The sequence below is a fragment of the Lithobates pipiens genome, unplaced genomic scaffold (assembly GCF_037356315.1).
Source record: "Lithobates pipiens isolate NorthernLeopardFrog02 unplaced genomic scaffold, aLitPip1_a1.2 Scaffold_18, whole genome shotgun sequence".
Lineage (NCBI taxonomy): Eukaryota > Metazoa > Chordata > Amphibia > Anura > Ranidae > Lithobates > Lithobates pipiens.
The window spans coordinates 480,252,741-480,274,158 of NW_027507758.1; the positions used below are offsets into that span (position 1 = coordinate 480,252,741).

Consider the following 21,418-nt stretch of genomic DNA (forward strand, 5'->3'; position numbering starts at 1 on the left):
TAGTTATCCTCAACGTTATATCATTAAAAATCACTAATAAAACAATTAACATTAAACTCTATATTCAGGCCTTGAGGTGAAAAAGTATCTAAAATAAAGATCCATTTGGATTCAAGCTGGCTAAGTGTCCTGACTTTATGGCTACCTCTCCAATGTTTTTTATAGGGTTCGATCCCCCAAAACGTGAGGTGGGTAGGATCCCTATTATGGTGAGTGCTAAAATGTCTGGACACACTATGTTTGTCAAAGCCGCTCATGATGTTTTTTACGTGTTCCTTAATCCTTACTTTTAGTGGTCTTTTTGTTCGTCCTACATACTGTAGGCCACAGCTGCATTGGAGAACATATACCGCTCCTTCCGTATTACAACTTATGACATTTTTTATTTCATATGAATTACCGGTACTGGTCGACATAAATTTAGGCCAAGAAGAAACTGAAAGGTGAAGGTATCTTCAATCTGAGTGGCAAACCGCTGACACAGGAAGAAATTGGGGTACTAGATAAAGGCTTGAAATACGCACCAGTCAAAAATTTGGATAAGTTTGAGACTTATATGCAAATTCAAAAATATGTCAGAACATTGAATATAAAAAAATATATAGCTAGTAACCCTTTTAAAAAACGTGAAGACCAAGCTTTTTCTGGCACTTTTTGTTTACAAGTTTAATCAGTATTCTATGCTAGACAATTACTTGTAACCCCTAAACATGATACATTTTTTTTAGTCGAGACCCTAGGGAATAAAATGGTGATTGTTACAATTTTTTATGTCACATGGTATTTGTGCAGTGGTTTTGCAAAGGCAGTTTTTTGGGAAAAAATACACTTTAATGAATTAGAAAAGAACAAAACACAATATATACTGTATGCCCCAATGTTTTTTGTAAAATGTGAAAGATGAGGTTACGCTGAGTAAAGAGATACCTAATGTGTCACGCTTTGAAATTACGCACGCTCGTGGAATGGCGACAAACTACAGTACTTAAAAATCTCCATAGGCGATGATTTAAAAATGTTTACAGGTCACCCGTTTAGAGTTAAAGAAGAAGACTAATGCTAGATTTATTGCAATTGCTCCAATGTGCGATACTTCACGTGTGTAGCGAATACCATTGACATATGGGTGCGCGACTTAGGTATGCGTTCACTTCTGTGCACAAGCACGAAGGGAGGGGGTGCTTTAATATTTTTTCTTATTTATTTTACTTTTTTATTTTTACTATCCCTTTATTTTTTTTAATCACTGTTATTCCCATTACAAGGAATGTAAACATCCATTGTAATATAATTTTAAGTATGACAGGTTCTCTTTATGGGGAGATCTGGGGTAAAAAAAAAAACTTTTTTAAAAGCAAAAGATCAAAAAAAATTGTTTACATCCAACCTGGACCGGAAGTGACCTCATCATGTCACTCCATTCCTCCAAGGCCATAGAGGCGATCAAAGATGATCTACTCTTTGATTGCCTCTGGACCAGCCAGCCGCACCATCGGATCGTTTCTTAGGCAAGCCGGCAGAAACGGTAAGTCCGAGAAACTTTCAGCGAGTGGCAGGAGGGGGCATCTCCTGAAAGTGTTCCAGGGGCTCATGGGCCACTCTGAGCGCTTTCATGAAAAAGAAACCCGCCGGCTTTAAAAAAAATACCGGCGTTATGGCTGATAGCTTTGGCCATAACCCCGGTAAACCACTTCAAAGCCGCAACGTCTGAAGGATTTTCTTTAGAAAGTTTGGAGACCCCTGGTCTAGTGAAAGGACACAGATTGCCGTGTGGGAAGATTAATTTCTGCAGAGGCAGTCTGAGAAGTGATGGTTGGAAAGGTGAAATAACTAGACGTAATACCCCTCATTGGGGAATATTTCCCAACAAGAGTACTGTATTTTTCGCACCATAAGACACACTTTTTTGCCCCCAAAAAATGGGAGAAAATTATGCGCCTTATGGAGCGAATACTGACCAGGCAGAGAGGATTGAGATTATTGCCCACCAGGCTGAAAATTTAAACAGAGGTTAAGAGTCCTTCTACGATTAAATGACCCCATCTCACAAGCCTATACAGAGAAGGAGCAACTTCTATTTTTCCTGATTTACATTTTCTCAGGCACAACATGCTTAGGAGGCGGTGTGGCTAGATTATGAGGTATTTGCTTAGAACAAGGGTTATGGTTGATGTATGATTGTAAAGCTGGCCATGCACTAGACAAATTTTGTTGGAAAACCTAGTTTCAGGACCTTTCATTTGATTTTTAAATCAATAGTAGGGTAAAATTGAGATTCATTTTCCACTGCAGTGATGAGAACATTCAAAAGGTGCCACAAGGAAAGTTTTTTTTTCCAAATTTCTATGAATGTGGTTTTCGTTTTATGAAATTACATTTATCCCAAAATTCAAACAAAAATTTGAGGAAAAAATTTGAGGAACTTTTGAACAACCTTTGAAAGTAGTGTATGGCTAGCTGTAGACTCAGAAATAAGTTTAATGTATCATGCTTTTAGGAAAAAATTACTTGCATTTGAGAATAGTGCCCATTGTCTTGTATAGAATAATAAAGTCATGCATGGCAAAAGCAACAATAAATGCCAATCTACACATACAGCCCAACTCAAAATCCACAAGCTGCATTCAAGAATCCTACTTTCTCAACCTTTTTAGCATAGTGCAACTATCGATCGATCAACTTGCACAACCATCAATCTATCAACTTGGGTACATTCAGCATGTCCATATATGGTTCTGATTCAAACCATCTATGGCCAGCTTAACAGGCCAAGTGCAGGGGTTCGTGAAGACTTATTGTTACTAATATCATCTGCAAAATGTGCAAGAACACACATCAGTCCTGGAGGGTTGTGTTGATTTAGAGGACATGATACACTCTCTTTATACTGACAACAGATGGGCCATAAGAAACCTATGAGTGATGTCACGGCTGCCAGACATTGGCAGCCATTGTTAGAGTGCTCTCCCTCCTTTCCCCTGCAGCCGGCACTGGCTGACGTAGAGGATCATGTGAGTGGGCTGAAAATAGGTAAGGATATACCACTAGCACAGATTAGCATGGGTGTTAGGACGGGGGGAGCAATTTTAAGATTAGTTTTCTTTATCCTTGAATTCTACTTTACAGACTCAGGAAATGCAAATTTATTGCTAAATGTCCCTTAACGGTTACATACTAGAATTATTCTAGGACATAAGAGTTGACAGGCAGGTTTTCAAAGATCTATCTTACAAAAAGATGGCACAGAGGCAAGTGTGTGTGGCTAGCATGTGACACCCCCATAGAGCTTCATGGAGCACAACAATTATTTTCTTTTTTTTGTAGAATTTTTAACAAAGTTGCAGTTTCAAAATGTCTTTCACTAAATGATGGGATGTGCTGCATCGGTGTTCTTAATGTTTGTTGGCCACCTCCCATTGAGATCATGCATTGCAGTTTAAGAACAATCACTGTGAGCAGACTTATGAAATAACCTTTAACAAATGTTAAGATTGTGGATTCATATGCACTGTATTTCTTGCAATTTGTATGAATATGTGACCCGATGTTTCAAAATTCACATATCTCTATAGACCTCAGTCAACTGGGAGGGTGACAAGCTGGTGTGTGTACAGAAAGGAGAGAAGGAAGGCCGAGGATGGACACAGTGGGTGGAAGGAGACGAATTACACTTGGTATGAAACCTTTTCTTTTGGATTTTAGTAACCTTATTACAGTAATTAATCACACATGCTTTTGGTTTCTTTTTATATCCTAAATCCTCTATCCTATAGGTTAGAATCCCATAGGTTATTATTCTTTTTTCTCTATCGTTCATTGACGGACACAAGCGCTCTTCTTGAACGCAGGGTTATATCACCCCTTTAGGGGAGGACTAGGCATAAAGTGTTAAAAACAGCAACACTTGCACAGTACCCCCCAGACGGCGGACCTACTGGCTATAACCCCTCACACTGCATCCAGCAGCTCAGGTTTTTTTCTGCCTAATGTAGAAGAAGGACCTGGCTCCCAATAGGACCATTGGTCCTGGGATTTTTTTCTTTTTTCTGTATTTTTGATTCCTGTGATCTACAATCAACAGCCGGGCTGGGTGACAGGCTGGATAATATAGAACCTTGTAGTTTCCCCAGCCTGGCCATCGAGCATGAGCAGTCCCTAGCTACGCGCTGGGTCGGCTACGACATACCCCATCTAATCCAGGGGCGGCCAGTGAGCTATATGCTCCGGGGCACACATATGACCAGGCTACTGCTTTCTGTGTCACAGTGTGCCGTGGCCGGCAGCCACCCCGTACTGCTCGGGTGATGGGTCTGTCTGTGGAATGTGTCCAGCAGTCCCTGCAGGAGGGGTAAGTATGGTCCACCTGTCTCGGCAGGATGGAGCAGCTGGGCATTCCCTGGGAGGTCAACTAGTGGGTCTCTCACTCTCCTTTATTTCTCTCCCTGTCCCTTCCCTCCTCCCCATGCTATGTTTGACTGGACACATGGGGGTGCGGTGCACGTACCTGTTCGGGGGGGCTCTAGGTCCTGGCAGGGGGCTGGGCTGGGTGTTGGGGGTCTGCTTGTCCTCTTCCCTGTTTCTGGGCCACAGTGGGGTGTCTGTGCTGTGTGAGATATGTGAGGAGGCTGCCGCGCGCTCCAAAGCCATTTCTCTGGAACCGTGGCCATTTTTTTGAAGCCACAGCCAGATTTTTACCTTTCAGCTATTTTCTAGTAGTTCAGTGGTCATTTTCTTGGCCCCCTTAGACATTTTTGCTGAGGCGGCTGGTGGCCATTTTCTAGTAGCCTCAGGCAGTTTTACTTCTAGTGCTGGGTGCACCTCGTGGATGACACAGGGGAGAGCGAACAGCAGCAGCACAGCGCAGTACCTGGGTCAGGGCGGTAAGTCCTGCGGCTGGCCCCTCAGTCTGTGCAGCTAGGAGGTTGGACTTTTTGTGCGACTTGCCTTAGGTCCCTAAGTGGTGACAGGCGAGTTTGGGTCAGCATGGCGTCAGAAGCTGGTGCTTTTTCCCCAGACATGCCTGTTATTACAACTGGTTCCCCTGCACCTGCGGTGCCTATGGATGCTCTGTCGGCTATCCTGGAGGCCTTTGTTGCCAAGATGAAATTGGCATGCATCAGAGCTTTCCCCACCGTCTTCTGGGGAAAGCTCTGATTCAGACTCAGGCCCTGCTATGACAGGCAGCCCCTGTTCTGATGTATCAGAGCATGCGGACCAGGACCGTTACCCCTTTGAGGAGAGTCTCCTGAAGAAATGGACATCTCCTCTGATTGTTGACCCCCCGGTATCCAGTTTAAATAAGGTAATCACGATTCCGGTGGAAGGGACTCCTGCTTTCAAGGACCCTGCCGACAGAAGGGTAGAGGCGGTTGCCCGATCCATGTTTACCGTGGTGGGGTCAGCATTGCGGCCAGCGTTAGCCATGGCCCTGGTATCGCAGACACTTACTGAATGGGCTAAATTGTTGCACTGTGAATTGGAGAAGCAACAGGCTTCCCCGGTCTGCGTGGTGCTGGCGGACCAGTTGGTGCAGGGCCTTAAAAATGTCTATAATGCGGCCTTAGATATGGCCCCCTTGCTCTCTAGAGCATCAGCAGTAGTGCTACGTCGCCTGATTTGGCTGAAATGCTGGTTGCAGACCAGGCATCTAAGAAAGCACTGGCGGACTTGCCCTTCCAGGGAGAGAGGCTATTTGGAGGTGCGTGCCGGCTCTAGCAGCCGTGTACATTCTAGGCGTAGAAAACTGGCAAGCAGACTACCTAAATCGTCAGATGCTGGACCAAGGGAAATGGTCGATACATCCGGATGTATTTTGGCTCCTTTGCCTAAAGTGGGGCACGCCAGATGGATCTCCTGGCATCTCTACTCAATTGGAAGGTACAGAAGTTTGTGGCCAGGTCAAAGGATCCCTGGGCGGCAGATGCGTTGGTGGCTCCATGGGGCATGATCGGTTGATTTATGCCTTCCCCCACTCAAAGTTCTACCACATCTACTTTGCAGAGTGGAGGCCGAGGGGATTCTGGTATTTCTGATTGCTCCAGATTGGCCTGGATATAGTACGAATGGTGGCGGATGTTCCTTGGCGACTGCCGATGCGAGAGTACCTTCTGTCGCAAGGTCCAATACTTCATCCTGCTTTAGATAATATCCACTATGTTGAGGGCACGGAAGTCATCTTCTCAGAAGATTTATCATCATACGTCGAAGGCCTACATCTCCATGTGTGAGGAGATGGGGTGGCGTCCACGTGCATATTCAGTTTCCAGGATCCTACTGTTTTTGCAGCGAGGAGTGGATCAGAAACTTGCTTTAAGCACCATTAAGGGGGAGTTATCAGCTTTGGCTGTCTTTTTTCAGCATCCCTTGGTGACTCATTCATTGTTGAGTACGTTTGTTCAGGCGTTTGACATGTGGCCCCTCCGGTTCGACCACCACTATGTCTATGGGATTTGAATCCAGTGCTCTCAGTGCTTCAGAAACCGCTGTTTGAAAACATTTGGGAGATTCCCTTATTGACACTCTCTCAGAAAGTAGTCTTTCTAGTGGCCATTACATCTGGCAGGAGGGTTTCTGAGTTGGTGGCCTTGTCTTGCAAGTCTCCCTACTTGATCCTCCACAAGGATAAGGCGGTGCTGCGTCTGCAGCCTTAGTTTCTTCCAAAGGTTGTTTCGGCCTTTCGGTTAAATGAGGACATTGTGCTTCCGTCCTTATGTCCTCGGCTGTTACACCCCAAAGAGTTGGCTTTGCGTTCCTTGGACGTGGTCCGGGCTCTGCAGGTGTATCTGTCTGCTACGGCTCCTTTTTCGGAGGTCGGACTCGCTGTTTGTATTGGTGGCTGGTACGAAAAAGGGACTGGTAGTCTCATCGGCCACCATCTCTCGGTGGATCAGACAGATTGTAGTTCAGGCTTATGCCATAGGGGGACGAGCGCCTCCCTTTCCTGTCACGGCGCATTCTCCAGAGCAATTGGTGCCTCTTGGGCTTTCCGACATCAAGCATCTGTTTCTCAGGTGTGTAAGGCAGTGACCTGGTCGTCCGTTCACACTTTCACTAAATTTTACAAGGTTGATGTGAGTGTATCTTCGGATGCTTGCTTCGGCCTCAAGGTTTTGCAGGCAGCTGTTTAAGGTTGACCCGCTGAGGGGCTCTGGTTGTTATGGGTGGAGTTTTTGTTTGCTGTTCCCACCCCTCCTTTCTTTGACACTGCTTGAGGACGTCCCTAAGGTCAAGAAGAGCTGCTGTATCCGTCAATGAACGATAGAGAAAATAGGAAAATAGGAGAAAATCCTTTTCTTTGAAGTTCATTGATGGACACAGCACCCACCCGTCCTATTTCTGTTTTTACTGCTTTTGACGAACTGAGCTGCTGGATGCAGTGTGAGGGGTTATAGCCAGTATGCCCGCCCCCTGAGCGGTACTGTGCAAGTGTTGCTGTTTTTAACACTTTCTGCCTAGTCCTCTCCTAAAGGGGCAATATAATCCTAAGGTCAAGAAGAGCTGCTGTATCCGTCAATGCACTTCAGAGAAAAGGATTTTACGGTGATTACAAAAATCCTATTTTTACCATCAGCCAGCTGCTGATGTAAAAATAAAGGTTTGATTCCCCACCCGCATAAGTGAGGTGGATAGAGGAATGCTCAACGCTGTGCTACTGTGCTCTGACAGCGGGGACTCCTCTGTTGTCAGAATACACTGATCAAAAAAAAATTTGCAACAGTACCATTAGGCAGTAACAGCCATAGATGGAATTACATTTTTATGGTCCCTGCTGAACTGATCCAATTTCAAACCATCTGTGGCCAGCTCTAGTCCCTTGCTCCTTCTGTGTTGTGTTTTTTTTCTCCTAAGAATAAAGGCTAGTTAACTCGGGGGTAGACCCCTCATACAACATGAAGAATCATTTGTTTACCTTATTGTACTAGTTCTGAGCTTCATGCATGCAGCCTATTTAAGTGAATTGATATGCATCCGTTGTACAGATTCCCCCGCACAGCTGAGTTTGACAGGTAGGCAGTAGGAATGGACTTGTTCGGAAACCCACCTGCCCGATCCCAACAGGAAGCCGACACTGCACATGACCAATCACAGGCAGTGAGACATTTCCCGGTCCGCAGCTGTACAGATCGGGAAATGTCTCACTGCCTGTGATTAGCCGTGTGCAGTGCCGGCTTCTTGGTGGGATTCTGAACATTCCCAAGCCCATCTCTAGTAGGCAGGAAAGGGTTCATGGAGTTGGATGCACAGGCTCTGGGTGCATGCCAAACTCAGCTCGGAAGTTTAGTTGGTACAGCCGAGGCACAACTTAAAGCGGGGTTCCACCCTAAAGTGGAACTTCCGCTGATCGGAACCCTCCCCCCCTCCGGTGTCACAATTGGCACCTTTCAGGGGGGAGGGGGGTGGAGATACCTGTCAAAGACAGGTATTTACACCCACTTCTGGGCATAGACTCCCGTGGGAGTCTATGCCTCTTCCTGTCCTGCCGCACTGTCTGCTGGGACACACACGGGTCCCAGAGACAGCGCGGACAATTCCTATTGCGCTGCGCGACTCGCGCATGCGCAGTAGGGAACCGGAAAGTGAAGCCGATTCGCTTCACTTCCTGATTCCCTCACCTAGAATGGTGGCGGCAGCAGCCGAGAGCCGAGCGATCGATCGGCCTCGGCTGCCGGCATCGCTGGCCCCCGGGACAGGTGAGTGTCCATTTATTAAAAGTCAGCAGCTGTAGTATTTATAGCTGCTGGCTTTTAATATTTTTTTCCCCAGTACAGTCCCACTTTAAACAGCGCAGAAACTACAGGAAAAGTCCACTTGGATGTGGAAGAAAAACAGAAAGAGATTTCAGTGATCAAGTATCATATATACAATGGAGCGTGTGACTATTAGACATTTACTTATAAGTATCTTGCAGTTCACATGTGAAAAAGCATCTATTAGAAGTTACCTTTTAAAAACATTGCAATATGAGTCCATTGCATATATAGATCAAAGGTCTTTAGCAAAGTGATGAAATTCAGTCCTTGTAAACTTATGCAATGATCTTACTCAATTTCCTTTAGATTTACCTTCAACCATGTAGTGGAAGGGCCTGCCTGATTGCATACAAATTGAAAGTGTTTAGGTTTGACCTCATATTATATGGTTTTGGTAAATCTAAAGAAAATTGTATACAGCAATTATACAAAGTATGACCACCTCAACATTGAGTAGCCATTCAGATCTGACTCAAAAACTGATAGGTGGATCTGATTGGAACAGACATGTGAAATGACCCTTACTAAAACACTGATGTATATCAAAGCAATAAACGAACCACAAAACTAACAACATAAAAAAATAGCTAACTTAAATCGAAGTTGTTGCCCCCCAAACAAAAAATTTAAAGTCAGCAGCTACACATAATGCAGCTGCTGGCTTTTAATATTCGGACACTTACCTGTCCTAGAATCGAGCGATTTTGGCACCTCAGACGATGTTTCTATCGGCTCTCGAGTGCTCCTGCCACCATTCATGGTAAGGGAAACCGGGAGTGTAACCTTTAGGCTTCACAACCGGGTTCCCTATTGTGCATGCACGAAGTGCGCTGCACTTTCTGAATGGCCCAGCAGCAGGGCAAGGAGGAGGGGCCAAACTTCCGAGTAATCTTAAAAAAAATCGGTACCCCCCCCCCCCCAAAAGGTGCCAAATGTGGAGGCAGATAAGTGGCGTTTCCACTTTTGGATGGAACTCTGCTTTAAAGTTGAACTCTAGGCTAATATAAAAGACAAAGATTAATATGGCTCTTTAATAAGTCATCATTGAATTGACGTTTTAGATGCAAGTGGTGTAGGAACCTGAATGTGACCCGTATCAGTCTCTTTCAATTCCTGTACAGCAGAGCTGGAGTGTGAGAGGAAGAAGCAGAACAAGAAGCCAATCCATTCATGTGCTGACAAGAAGCACGCTGATGGGAATAAAAGCAGAGTGACAGAGATGGGCCCATCACTGTGTTGCTTCTGCCAAGAGTCTACCCAAAATTCTATTTCAGGAAGACAATGGCAGGCAGAATCACTTGCACTTTTTTTTTAAACTCTATTAAGTATAAAAAAGTGTAGAAACTTTTTGAAGAGCCCTTGTACTATATATGTGTGCACATTTTATGCATGCTTCATAAATATCATAGAAAACGATTAGCAAAATTGGCCGCAGCCACTCTGCAAGATGCAAAGTTGCCACTTTGTAATCGCCCCGCTTTATTTAATAATGCAAGAAACCTGTAGCAACCAGTGAGATGTTTTCTGTATGGCTTCTGACCAAATAAATTAGTAAGTAGATAGAAAATAAAGCCTGCAAACATCCCAATGCGGATGGTAAAATACAATGATAATTTTTCTTAGCATATTCATACTGATCTGCTGCATACCGAAAACCTGTTCTCTCTCCCAATAGAGGGGCTAAACCCTTCTGATGAAAGCTTTTGATTGGCTGTGGCAATGTTCCGCCAGCTTTCTTTCAGCAAAAAGGCTCCATTCTTTACACCCCTCCCTGGACTGTACATGCCACTTCTATTCCAAGAGATATTTTTCATTTTCCTTTTGAATTCTCTAACAAAACTGCATGGATTCCAGTAGAAACAGTTTGAAACTTTTGATTGTGTATTCAGCTGTAGATACAGTAGGATGAGTCACTCCTGTGCAGCCCAAGCTTCAAAGTTACATGTCTAATAAAAGGATATATTATAGAAAATACTGCCAATAGTTTAGCACAAAATAATGTATCTGATTCTTGATTATTTGGTGACTGGGTGCACTTCTGACCTACCTTTCTACCTTCTTTCCAAAGGAAATGCGGGCTGCAGGTGTAGCCTGCAAACAGGTTTTTAAGAAGATTCCAGTGACGCCGTCTGTGACTGTGAAAAAGAACGACCCCATCCCAGAATGACATAGATTAACCTCTGCTCAGTCAAGACGATGCATTTTATTATTATTGTATTATTATAGTAGGGTGCCATTTGTGTGATTTTGTTTTATAATGCCACTTTAGGTACTTTATTAAAAACACTAACCTAACTCTGGTGCTTGTCTTACTTGCTGTTGATTCTATGAAGAATGTCCACACTATAAAGCCCCATACACACTATCAGATTTTCTGCTGATTTTTGTCTTCAGATTTACCAAAACCATGTAGTAGAAGGGCCTGCCTGATTGCATACAAATTGAAACTCCTAAGGTTTGACCTCATATTATATAATTGGGGTAAATCTGAAGGAAAAATTCAGCAGAAAATCTGATAGTGTGTATGGGGCTTAAACATTTCTATGATTAAATAGTTAAGGGCCTTCAAGTCAAAAAACAAAGTTATTACCCCCTTTTAATATAGTGGTTAATAAGTTTTTAATTAGTACTTGGCTACCCACACCTCTGTACTCTGCACACCACGCTGTACAGTGTATACACCACATTGCTCTACTCTGTACACTGAGCTATATGACATACACTCCGCACTGCTACCCTGAACACAATGTTGCATGTTCTGTATTGTACACCACTCCACTGTTTACACTGTGCTATATGACATGTATGCAATACTGCGTTTCTCCTGTACACTTTGATGTTCAACATACAATACTTGCTATACAATATATACAGTGCCTTGTAAAAGTATTCATACCCTTGAAATTTTCCACATTTTGTCATGTTACAACCAAAAACGTAAATGTATTTTCATGGGATTTTATGTTAGACCAACACAAAGTGACAATTGTGAAGTGGAAGGAAAACGATAAATGGTTTTCACATTTTTTTACAAATATCTTAAAAGTGTGGGGTGCATTTGTATTCCGCTCCATTTACTCTGATACCCCTAACTAAAATCTAGTGGAACCAATTGCCTTCAGAAGTCACCTAATTAGTAAATAGAGTCCACCTGCGTGTAATTTAATCTCAGTATAAATACAGCTATTCTGTGAAACCCTCAGAGGTTTGTTAGAGAACCTTAGTGAACAAACAGCATCACGAAGGCCAAGGAACACACCAGGTCAGGGATAAAGTTATGGAGAAGTTTAAAGCAAGGTTAGGTTATAAAAAACGATCCCAAACTTTTGAACATCTCATGGAGCATTGTTCAATCCATCATCGCAAAATGGAAATAGTATGGCACAACTGCAAACCTACCAAGACATGGCCGTCCACCGAGCATTAACCAGAGAAGCAGCCAAGAGGCCCATGGTATCTCTGGAGGAGCTGCAGAGATCCACATCAAGAATGTAGAAGAAGGTGCTCTGGTCAGATGAGACCAAAATTGAACTTTTTGGCCTAAAAGCAAAACACTATGTGTGGCAGAAAACTAACACTGCACATCACCCTGAACACACCATACCCACCGTGAAACATGGTGGCAGCATTATGTTGTGGGGATGCTTTTCTTCAGCAGGGACAGAGAAGCTGGTCAGAGTTGATGGGAAGATGGATGAAGCCAAATACAGGGTGATCTTAGAAGAAAACCTGTTACTCTGCAAAAGACTTGAGACTGGGGCAGAGGTTCACCTTCCAGCAGGACAATGACCATAAGCATACAGCTAGAGCTACAATGGAATGGTTTACATCAAAGTATATGCATGTGTTAGAATGGCTCAGTCAAAGTCAAAAATGTCACGCTCTAGATGTAGAAAGCTGGTAGAGAGATACCCCAAAAGACTTGCAGCTGTAATTGCAGTGAAAGGTGGTTCTACAAAGTATTGGTATCGGGGGGTGGGGGTGGGGGGGCTGAATACAAATGCACGCCAGACTTTGCAGATATTTATTTGTAAAAAAAAATTTGAAAACCTTTTATCATTTACCTTCCACTTCACAATTATGTGCCCCTTTGTGTTAGTTTATCTCATAAAATACATTTACTATATATACTTAAGTATAGGCCAACCCGAATATAAGCCGAGGCACCTAATTGTACCACAAAAAAACTGGGAAAATGTATTGACTTGAGTATAAGCCTAGGGTGGGAAATGCTACCAGTGCCCATGAAATACAGTCTGCCAGTGCCCATCATGTACAACCAAATGAGGTACAGCCTGCCAGTGCCTGGCAATGCAATGTCACCCTGTGTGTCAGAGCTGGATCTGAATCATCGAGCAGCCGCTGTAATAATTTCCCACCTCCTATGACACGCAGCACAATGATTCTTAGCATTGGATCAGTGTGCCGTCTATCACAAGAGGCGGTCTAGGAGGCGGTAACATGACAAAATGTGGAAAATGTCAAGGGGTATGAATAATTTTTCAATTCACTGTACTTCCAAAGAGTGCCACTCAGTTTTTCATGCTCTTCTTTACTGCATCACTCTATATAATGCACTATACATTTTGCGTTTCACAAGGCTGTATTATGTATAGCATATTGTACAATTTCTGCTCCCAAATGTCTCCACCTTCTGCACTGTGCTATATATTCTATACTCCACCTTCTGCACTGTGCTATATATTCTATACCTCACCTGTGTTCTGTATACCACTCTGCTGCATAGTGTACATAGTTTCACCCTCTGTTGTCTTCTCTACAAAAGGCTTGATATAAATCCAATATCTGTCTATAAAGTACCATCATTTTCACTCCATAAGACACACCTGACCATAAGAAACACCTCGGTTTTAGAGGAGAAAAACGAGAAAAAAATATTGTGAACCAAATGGTGTAATAAAATATAACAGAATAATATTTCAACCATGTAAAGTGAACAGCAGTCAACAATGGCATTAAAGAGGAAGTAAACTCTCCTGCAAAAAAACGAAAAACACACCCTGGAAGATAAAGGTATAATGAGCAAGTATGCATAGCATACTTGCTCATTATGAATTACTTACCCGAGCACAAAGCCCCCGCAGCCATCCTCGTCTCCCCCTCAGGCCGCTGACATGTCGCCCGGGACTTGCTTCTGGGTATCAAGGCTCCGGCGCTGTGATTGGCCAGAGCCGCAATGACGTCACTCCCGCGCTGCGTGCGGGAGCTGCCGCAAACGGCACAATACAGCTGAAGCAGCGGCATGTACTGTCATTGCTTCAGTTGGCTTAAGTGCGCCTGTGCCGCATGACGTCGGCACATGCAAATACAGGGATATCTCCTAAACCGTGCAGGTTTCGGAGATATCCAGTTCAGCTACAGGCAAGCCTAATTATAGGCTTACCTGTAGTTTAAAGTGGTTGTAAAGGGTTTACAACCCCTTTAAGAACCATTATCACTGTCATTAACAAATGAGGAGAGACTTTAAGGTTCAAGTACTCTTCTAGTTTTCTGGGAACCCCAAAAACTCATCATCGCTAGTGTCAAAATTTATGAAGCTCAGTTGCTCACAATCATTGACATCACTTTCTTCACTTTCTTCATATGCGATACTAGCAAATAAAATGTACATTAGCCAGTGGTAAATACGTTAGCCAGTGGTCAGTACATTAGGCCTCCAAAGCACCCGGCCACACCTCCAAAGTACCCCCCCAGATTACAGTGATGAGTTTGCTCTGCAGGGGTTTGGATTCCTCGTGTGATGCAGTGACGTCAGTCCAGCCCAGGCAGCTCACGTAAGCAGCACGGGCACTATCACTCACTCCTCCCACAGTGTGACGTGCGCCTACAGCTTGGCTTGTTCACTGAAAGGCTGGCCTACTGCTGCCCCGCTGACTCCTCCTCTCTTCTGCCACAGAGGTGCCAAGCGATCGGCCCAGTATTCTAACATGGCGATGGGGGAGGCCTGGTTAATATTCGCTTCATAAGACACACAGACATTTCTCCCCATATTTTGGAGGGAAAAAAGGGTATTTTATGGAGCGAAAAATACGGTATATGTGATCTCACACCTCATAAAACAACCAATTCAGTTTAAAATTGAAATAAAAGGCAAAACTTTTGTGTATACATATAAAAAAAACATTATAAATACTATTTTTTAGAAATGATCACATACCCTCTGTTCTTAGTTTCTTGCATAAGGAGCTCAGAGTGCTGGGGAAGGATAAAAAAGCAGCCCAAAGCTCTTCCCAGTTAATGACTGTGAAGGGGCGGGCGGGTCTTAAAGGTTGGGGTAACATATTCATAAACCTTACATACTACTACCAAACCTATTTTCAAAATTCCTTTGGTTATATCATGTTTGCTAGTAAACAGGTAAAAGAAACTTTGGGTTCTTAACTTTTAAATATCTTGCAATAAGAAAAATAATAGCGGACAACTGCCATTTAAATACCGTAACTATGTTTCTTGAAACCTTTGTGAGAACTCTGGTGAGGGAGCCCTCCTTAAACTCTCATACTGCAAAAAACAAAAACAATGGATGTGGGCTCAACCCCTCCTCATCTAAGGCCTGGATCACACGGACAGTATCTCAAAAAAATAAGTACACCCCTCACATTTTTGTAAATATTTTAGTCTATCTTTTCATGTGACAATACTGAAGAAATTAAACTTTGCTACAATGTAAAGTAGTGAGTGTACAGCTTGTATAACAGTGTACATTTTCTGTCAGCACACAGCCATTAATATCTAAACTGTTGGCAACAAAAGTGAGTACACCCCTAAGTGAAAATATCCAAATTCCAAATTGGGCCCAAAGTGTCAATATTTTGTGTGGTCACAAAATATTTTTATTTTGCAGCACAGCATTAGCCCTCTTGGGCATAGAGTTCACCAGAGCTTCACAGGTTGCCACTGGAGTCCTCTTCCACTCCTCCATGACGACAAGAGTTGGTGGATTTTAGAGACTTACATTCCTCCACCTTCTGTTTGAGGATGCCCCACATATGCTCAATAGGGTTTAGGTCTGGAGACATGCTTGGCCATGGTTCCCTCAATGAACTGTAGCTCCCCAGTGTCGGCAGCACTCATGCAGCCCCAGACCATGACACTCCCACCACCATGCTTGACTGTAGGCAAGACACACTTATCTTTGTACTTCTCACCTGGTTGCCACCGCACACACTTGACACCATCTGAACCCAATAAGTTTATCTTGGTCTCATCAGACCACAGGACATGGTTCCAGTAATCCTTGTCCTTAGTCTGCTTGTCTTGAGCAATCTGTTTGCGGGCTTTCTTGTGCATCATCTTTAGAAGAGGGTTCCTTCTGGGATGACAGCTATGCAGACCAGTTTGATGCAGTGTGGGGCGTGTGCTCTGAGCACTGACAGACTGACCTCCCCACCCCTTCAACCTCTGCCAGAATGCTGGCAGCATTCATACATCTGTTTCTTAATCGCACATCACCGGACACAGAGCCATAGTAATTACTATGTGGGTTATAGGTCACCTTCAGGTGATGGACACTGGCACACCCTAAACAGGAAGTTGCCTCCCTATATAACCCATCTCCCTACTGGGAGTACCTCAGTTTTTTGCCAAGTTTTTTGCCAGTGCCTAAGGTATTGGTCACGAGTAAAGATGTGCTGTGCTGAGCTCCACTGGAGCAATTCTTGCTGGGGCTAGCTATGCACCCGGATCCATTCAAAGTGTCTTTTCAGGCTGAATTGAATGGTACCCGGGCCTCGTGGCAGAAGAAACGAGGTTTAGCCCATAACGCTTCTCTTTTTAGAGAGCTGGACCCAGTGCTTTGGTGTTTTCAGGCATAAAGTTTTTACTGGTGGGGTGCTTTATGGGTCCAGGAGTGTGGGTTCCCCAAGGGTCCCCAGTTCCTGAAGGTTTTGTAACGGAGCCCACCATGAGGGGTGAAGATTGGGTCTGTTGTTTACCACAGAAATCCCTGTGGCTGAAAAGGTAAGTGGAGGTTTCTAAGGAATTTTTAAATTTTCTTATGAAATGTCTCCTTTAAAAAAAAGTACCTTGTCATGCTTTCCTCAAAGATCACACTGTGTCAGCAGAAACAGCAGGCTTCCCTCAGACCTCCAGTAAGATTGGGGGGGATGTTTTCCACTAAAAACCCCCATCTGGACAAAGCTCTCCCTGGATAGGGGATAGCCAAAACAATCGGCGATGCCGCTCCATTTTTTTTACCTCCCCTGCATGGAGGCTTGTCACAGGTCTTCTGGTAATACCTCTGCATTTGTGTATCGGGCTATGGTCGGAAGGGGGGTTGAAACACCCCCAAAAATGGACTAAAAGGGTCTCCCCCAAGCCCTGGAAAGCCTACTCATCTCTACAATGGCATCCTACCCTGAGAGGGGGTGGCTGGTCAGAGTGAGCATCAGGGCCATGAAATGTTTGCAACTGAAATGTCAACACTGCAGCCCCTGTCTATATTACTACAGATGTCTTTTTCCTCAGCCATGATGGGATTGGAAAAAAAAGGTTAGCAGCTTTAATCACATCCCAGTGTGGGACAAAATGCAACAGGTTCCCTTCCATTATCCAGGACCCTCAAACTGAGGAACTGGGGGCAGGAGAAAATGAATTCCCTCAGGGGACCATGGGGAGGCGGATGACTACTCTTCTGAGGGGTCAAATGCGGGGGATCAGCTTCACAATCTGTAAGATTGATGGTGCAATTTCTTACTGAATGGTCCGCTCCACATTTATGATACCCTTAACTGAGTGTGTGGGTTCACTAAAGCCTCCTCAAGCTGTGCATGCCTTTCCTATCCATTCATTGCTGAAAAAAGCTTTTTGTATCTGAGTAGGATTACCCAGATAAGCATTTTTCCCTCCTAAAAAGTTTTTCACACTTTATCCTATGGGGGAAAAAATTCACTAAAGGTGGGGATACCAGCAATTGACGCTGCTATATCCTTTGTGAATAAAAGTTTGACTTTTTCGGCAGACAATGCTCAAATTTTTTAGGGATCCAATGGATAAAAAGTTGGAATTCCTATTAAAAACACTTTTTTCTCTGCCAGGTTGAGTGTTTCAGCCTGAGCTGACAGTAATTGGTTAATCCTTGAGAGACCAGTTAAACAGGTGCTCAAGGTCATCCTGTTCAGCAGACCCAGGATCTGGCAAGCTACTAGCAGCTTTATGTTTGCAATAGTCACTATAAAAGATTCTATCCTTCAGGCCTTGCACCTTTTTCTAAGCGCCATACAAGAAACACTGGGCTAGTCTTCCATTTTGCAGTGAAACAACTCTTTGGGGATGTTTTGGGTAATACTAAAGCCTCCTTATGAGGAGGCGCTCCCCCTCGCTCGAGTAGGGGGAATACTTATGCAGTTCTCAAGGGTCTGGCAGGAAGAGTGTCGAGACAGATGAGGGACTTCCTCAATAGCTCCAAGGTACAAACTGAAGTTCCAAGAGTTCCCGTCTCTTCGTTTTCTCAGATCAAACGTTCCTAAGGATCCAGAGAAAAGGAAGTCTTTCTTTCAAGCATTGGACCATCTTGGCAAAATCATGGTGGTCCCAATGAAAGAGCAGGTGTTGGGGTTTTGTTCAAACCTTTTTTTTTTCACGGTGCCAAAACTGAATGGAGATGTCAAACCCATTCTGGATCTCAAAGATCTAAACCGGTTCCTTAATATCTGCTCTTTTTTTTCGCATGGAGTCAATCCAATCAGTTGTCTCCATCCTACAAGGAGGAGAACTTCTGGCGTCAATCAACATCAAGGATGCATACCTCCATGTGCCTATTTCCACACTCACCAGTAATATCTACTTTTCAAGGTAGAAAATCTTCATTTTCAGTTTTTAGCTCTGCTTTTCGGTCTAGCTACTGCACCCTGAGTGTTTACAAAGCTTCTGGCCCCTCCTCTTGCCAGATTAAGGGCCCAAAGTATAACAATTATAGTTTACCTAGGATCTGCTCTTGATAGACCAGTCAGTAGCCCGCTTAGACCAAAGTATGGTAACCACATTCAACTACCTGGAATACCTAGGTTGGATTTTTAACCTTGAGAAATCTTCCATGAAGAATACTTGGGTCTGATCATAGATACACCCATAAAAGTGAATTCTTGCCCGAGGCAAAGATCAGTGCCATAAAGCAACTGATTCAGGTGGTCTAAGCAAAGAAGAATCCTTCTATTCATCTTTGCATGAGGTTGTTGGGAAAGACAGTGGCTTCATTCAAGGCCGTTTCTTATGCTCAGTTTCATTCGAGGCTGCTGTAAAACAGTATCCTATCGGCTTGGAACAAGAAGGCCCAAGTTTAGATTTCCCAATGTGTCTGACTCCAAGGGTGTGCCAGAGCCTCAGTTTATGGTTAATAACCAAAAATCTGCAATGTGGAAAATCCTTCCTACAGTTACCTGGGAAGTGGTAACAACATATGCCAACCTTTTTGGGACTTGAATTCAGTTCTGTTTGCATTACAAAAAACTGCCTTTTTGAGCCAATACTACATATTCTCTTGGTCCTTTTGACAAGGAAACTAGTTTTCCTGGTAACCATATTTTCTGCAAGAAAGGTATCAGAGTTGGCTGCTCTTTCTTGTAAAGAGCCATATTATTATTCACAAGGATAAGGTAGTATGGCGTCCTCATCCTAACTTTCTACCGAAGGTAGTGTCAGTTTTTTTTATCTAAACCAGGATATTGTTCTACCTTCATTTTCCAGAACCCTGTTCTATTGAAGAAAAATCACTACATTCTCTTGATGTGGTGAGAGCAGTAAAGGTCTACTTAAAGGCGACTGCTCAGATCGAAAAACGGATGTTGTGTTTTGATGCCTGAAGGTCCTAAAAGAGGACAGGCAGCATTGGAATCTACTATTTCTAAATGGATTTGACAAATAAGCATTCTCGCTTATAGTTTAAAGAGGTAGATTCCACCCTCTCAAATCAAAGCGCAGCCCTCCAGTGCTGTTATGCTTTGTGGGCAGCGCATCCCCAAGCCTCCATGGCTCAAATCTGCAAGGCCACAACTTGGTCTTCAGTCCATACATTTACCAGATTCTATCAGGTGGATGTAAAAAGACATGAGAATGTCGCCTTTGGGCGCAGTGTGCTGCAGGCAGCAGTATAGGTCCTCTGATCTCATGTTGCCCTACTTTGGTTGTGTCTCCCTCCCCTCAGTTGGCATTGCTCTGGGACATCCCACATAGTAATTACTATGGCTCTGTGTCCCGTGATGTACGATTAAGAAAATAGGATTTTTATAACAGCTTACCTGTAAAATCCTTTTCTTTGAAGTACTGTACATCACAGGACACAGAGGTCCCTCCCTTCTTTCTGGTATACAGTACACATGTATTACTTTGCTACAAAAACTGAGGTACTCCCAGTAGTGGGAGGGGTTATATAGGAGGCAAATTCCTGTTTAGGGTGTGCCAGTGTCCATCACCTGAAGGTGGCCTATAACCCACATAGTAATTACTATGGCTCTGTGTCCCGCGATGTACTTCAAAGAAAAGGATTTTGCAGGTAAGCTGTTATTAAACTGTTATTTTCCCCAAAACAACCTCTGTATATGATGCTGAGCACGTGCAGTCAACTTCTTTGGTAGACCATGGCGAGGCCTGTTCTGAATGGAACCTGTCCTGAGTGGAACCGCTGTATGGTCTTGGCCACCGTGGTGCAGCTCAGTTTCAGGGTCTTGACAGTCTTCTTATAGCCTAGGCCATCTTTATGTAGAGCAACGATTCTTTTTTTCAGATCCTCAGAGAGTTATTTGCCATGAGGTGCCATGTTGAACTTCTAGTGACCAGTATGAAAGAGTGAGAGTGATAACACCAAATTTAACACACCTGCTCCCCATTCATACCTAAAATCTTGTAACACTAACGAGCCACATGACACCGGGGAGGGAATATAGCTAATCGGGTCTCCAATTTTTTGACTGCGGTTTAGATATTAATGACTGTGTGTTGAGTTATTTTGAGGGGACAGCAAATTTACACCATTATACAAGCTGTACACTAACTACTTTACATTGTAGCAAAGTGTCATTTCTTCAGTGTTGTCACATGAAAAGATGGAATAAAATATTTACAAAAATGTGGGGGGTGTACTCACTTTTGTGAGATACTGTATGCATTTTTAGTGCATTTTCAGTTTTGCAGAAACACACTACAGGCCATTTAACATGGTTTCCTATGGATTATGTTCACATCTGTGCATTTTATGGAAAGGGCCTGGGACTCTTTTCAAATTTTTGGTTCCATAGGCTACAATGGATCAAAAGTGTGTATTGACAAATACAAAATTCTCCTGCAATATGCAAACTGCAACCTGCATAGGTGTGAATCAATCCTGATCAAGTAATCTTGTCTCTAAAATATCCTTTTATACCTGAAAAGCTATAGTGTTACAAAAAAAGAAGGAACAAGGATTGGCTATAGATGTAAACGTAAGACACCTCCCATCTGCATAAAATACTTTACCTTTATTATCAAATTATTTAAATATATGAATCGACTACATATATAACTAAAGACATCATACTATGTTAAAAACATATCCTGCTAGACCTGCTCCATTCATATGGCTCACTATATTTTCCATATTTCAAAACTATATCAAAGGAATATATGAATAATTGGTTATATATTGTATTATATTGATTACTGTGGGTGGCCACCCA

General features: G+C 43.4%; 1 protein-coding gene across 1 annotated transcript in view; it reads left to right on the forward strand.

The window, feature by feature from the left end:
- The window catches only part of LOC143988660 (retinol-binding protein 1-like), a 48,132-nt gene extending 37,087 nt beyond the window's left edge, over window positions 1-11,045 (forward strand). The window contains exons 3-4 of the mRNA XM_077488387.1: window positions 3,573-3,674; window positions 10,819-11,045. Of these exons, the coding sequence (XP_077344513.1) occupies window positions 3,573-3,674; window positions 10,819-10,917 (201 nt within the window). The 3' untranslated portion in view covers window positions 10,918-11,045. The remainder of the gene's footprint in view (window positions 1-3,572; window positions 3,675-10,818) is intronic.
- Window positions 11,046-21,418: the final 10,373 nt, after the last annotated feature.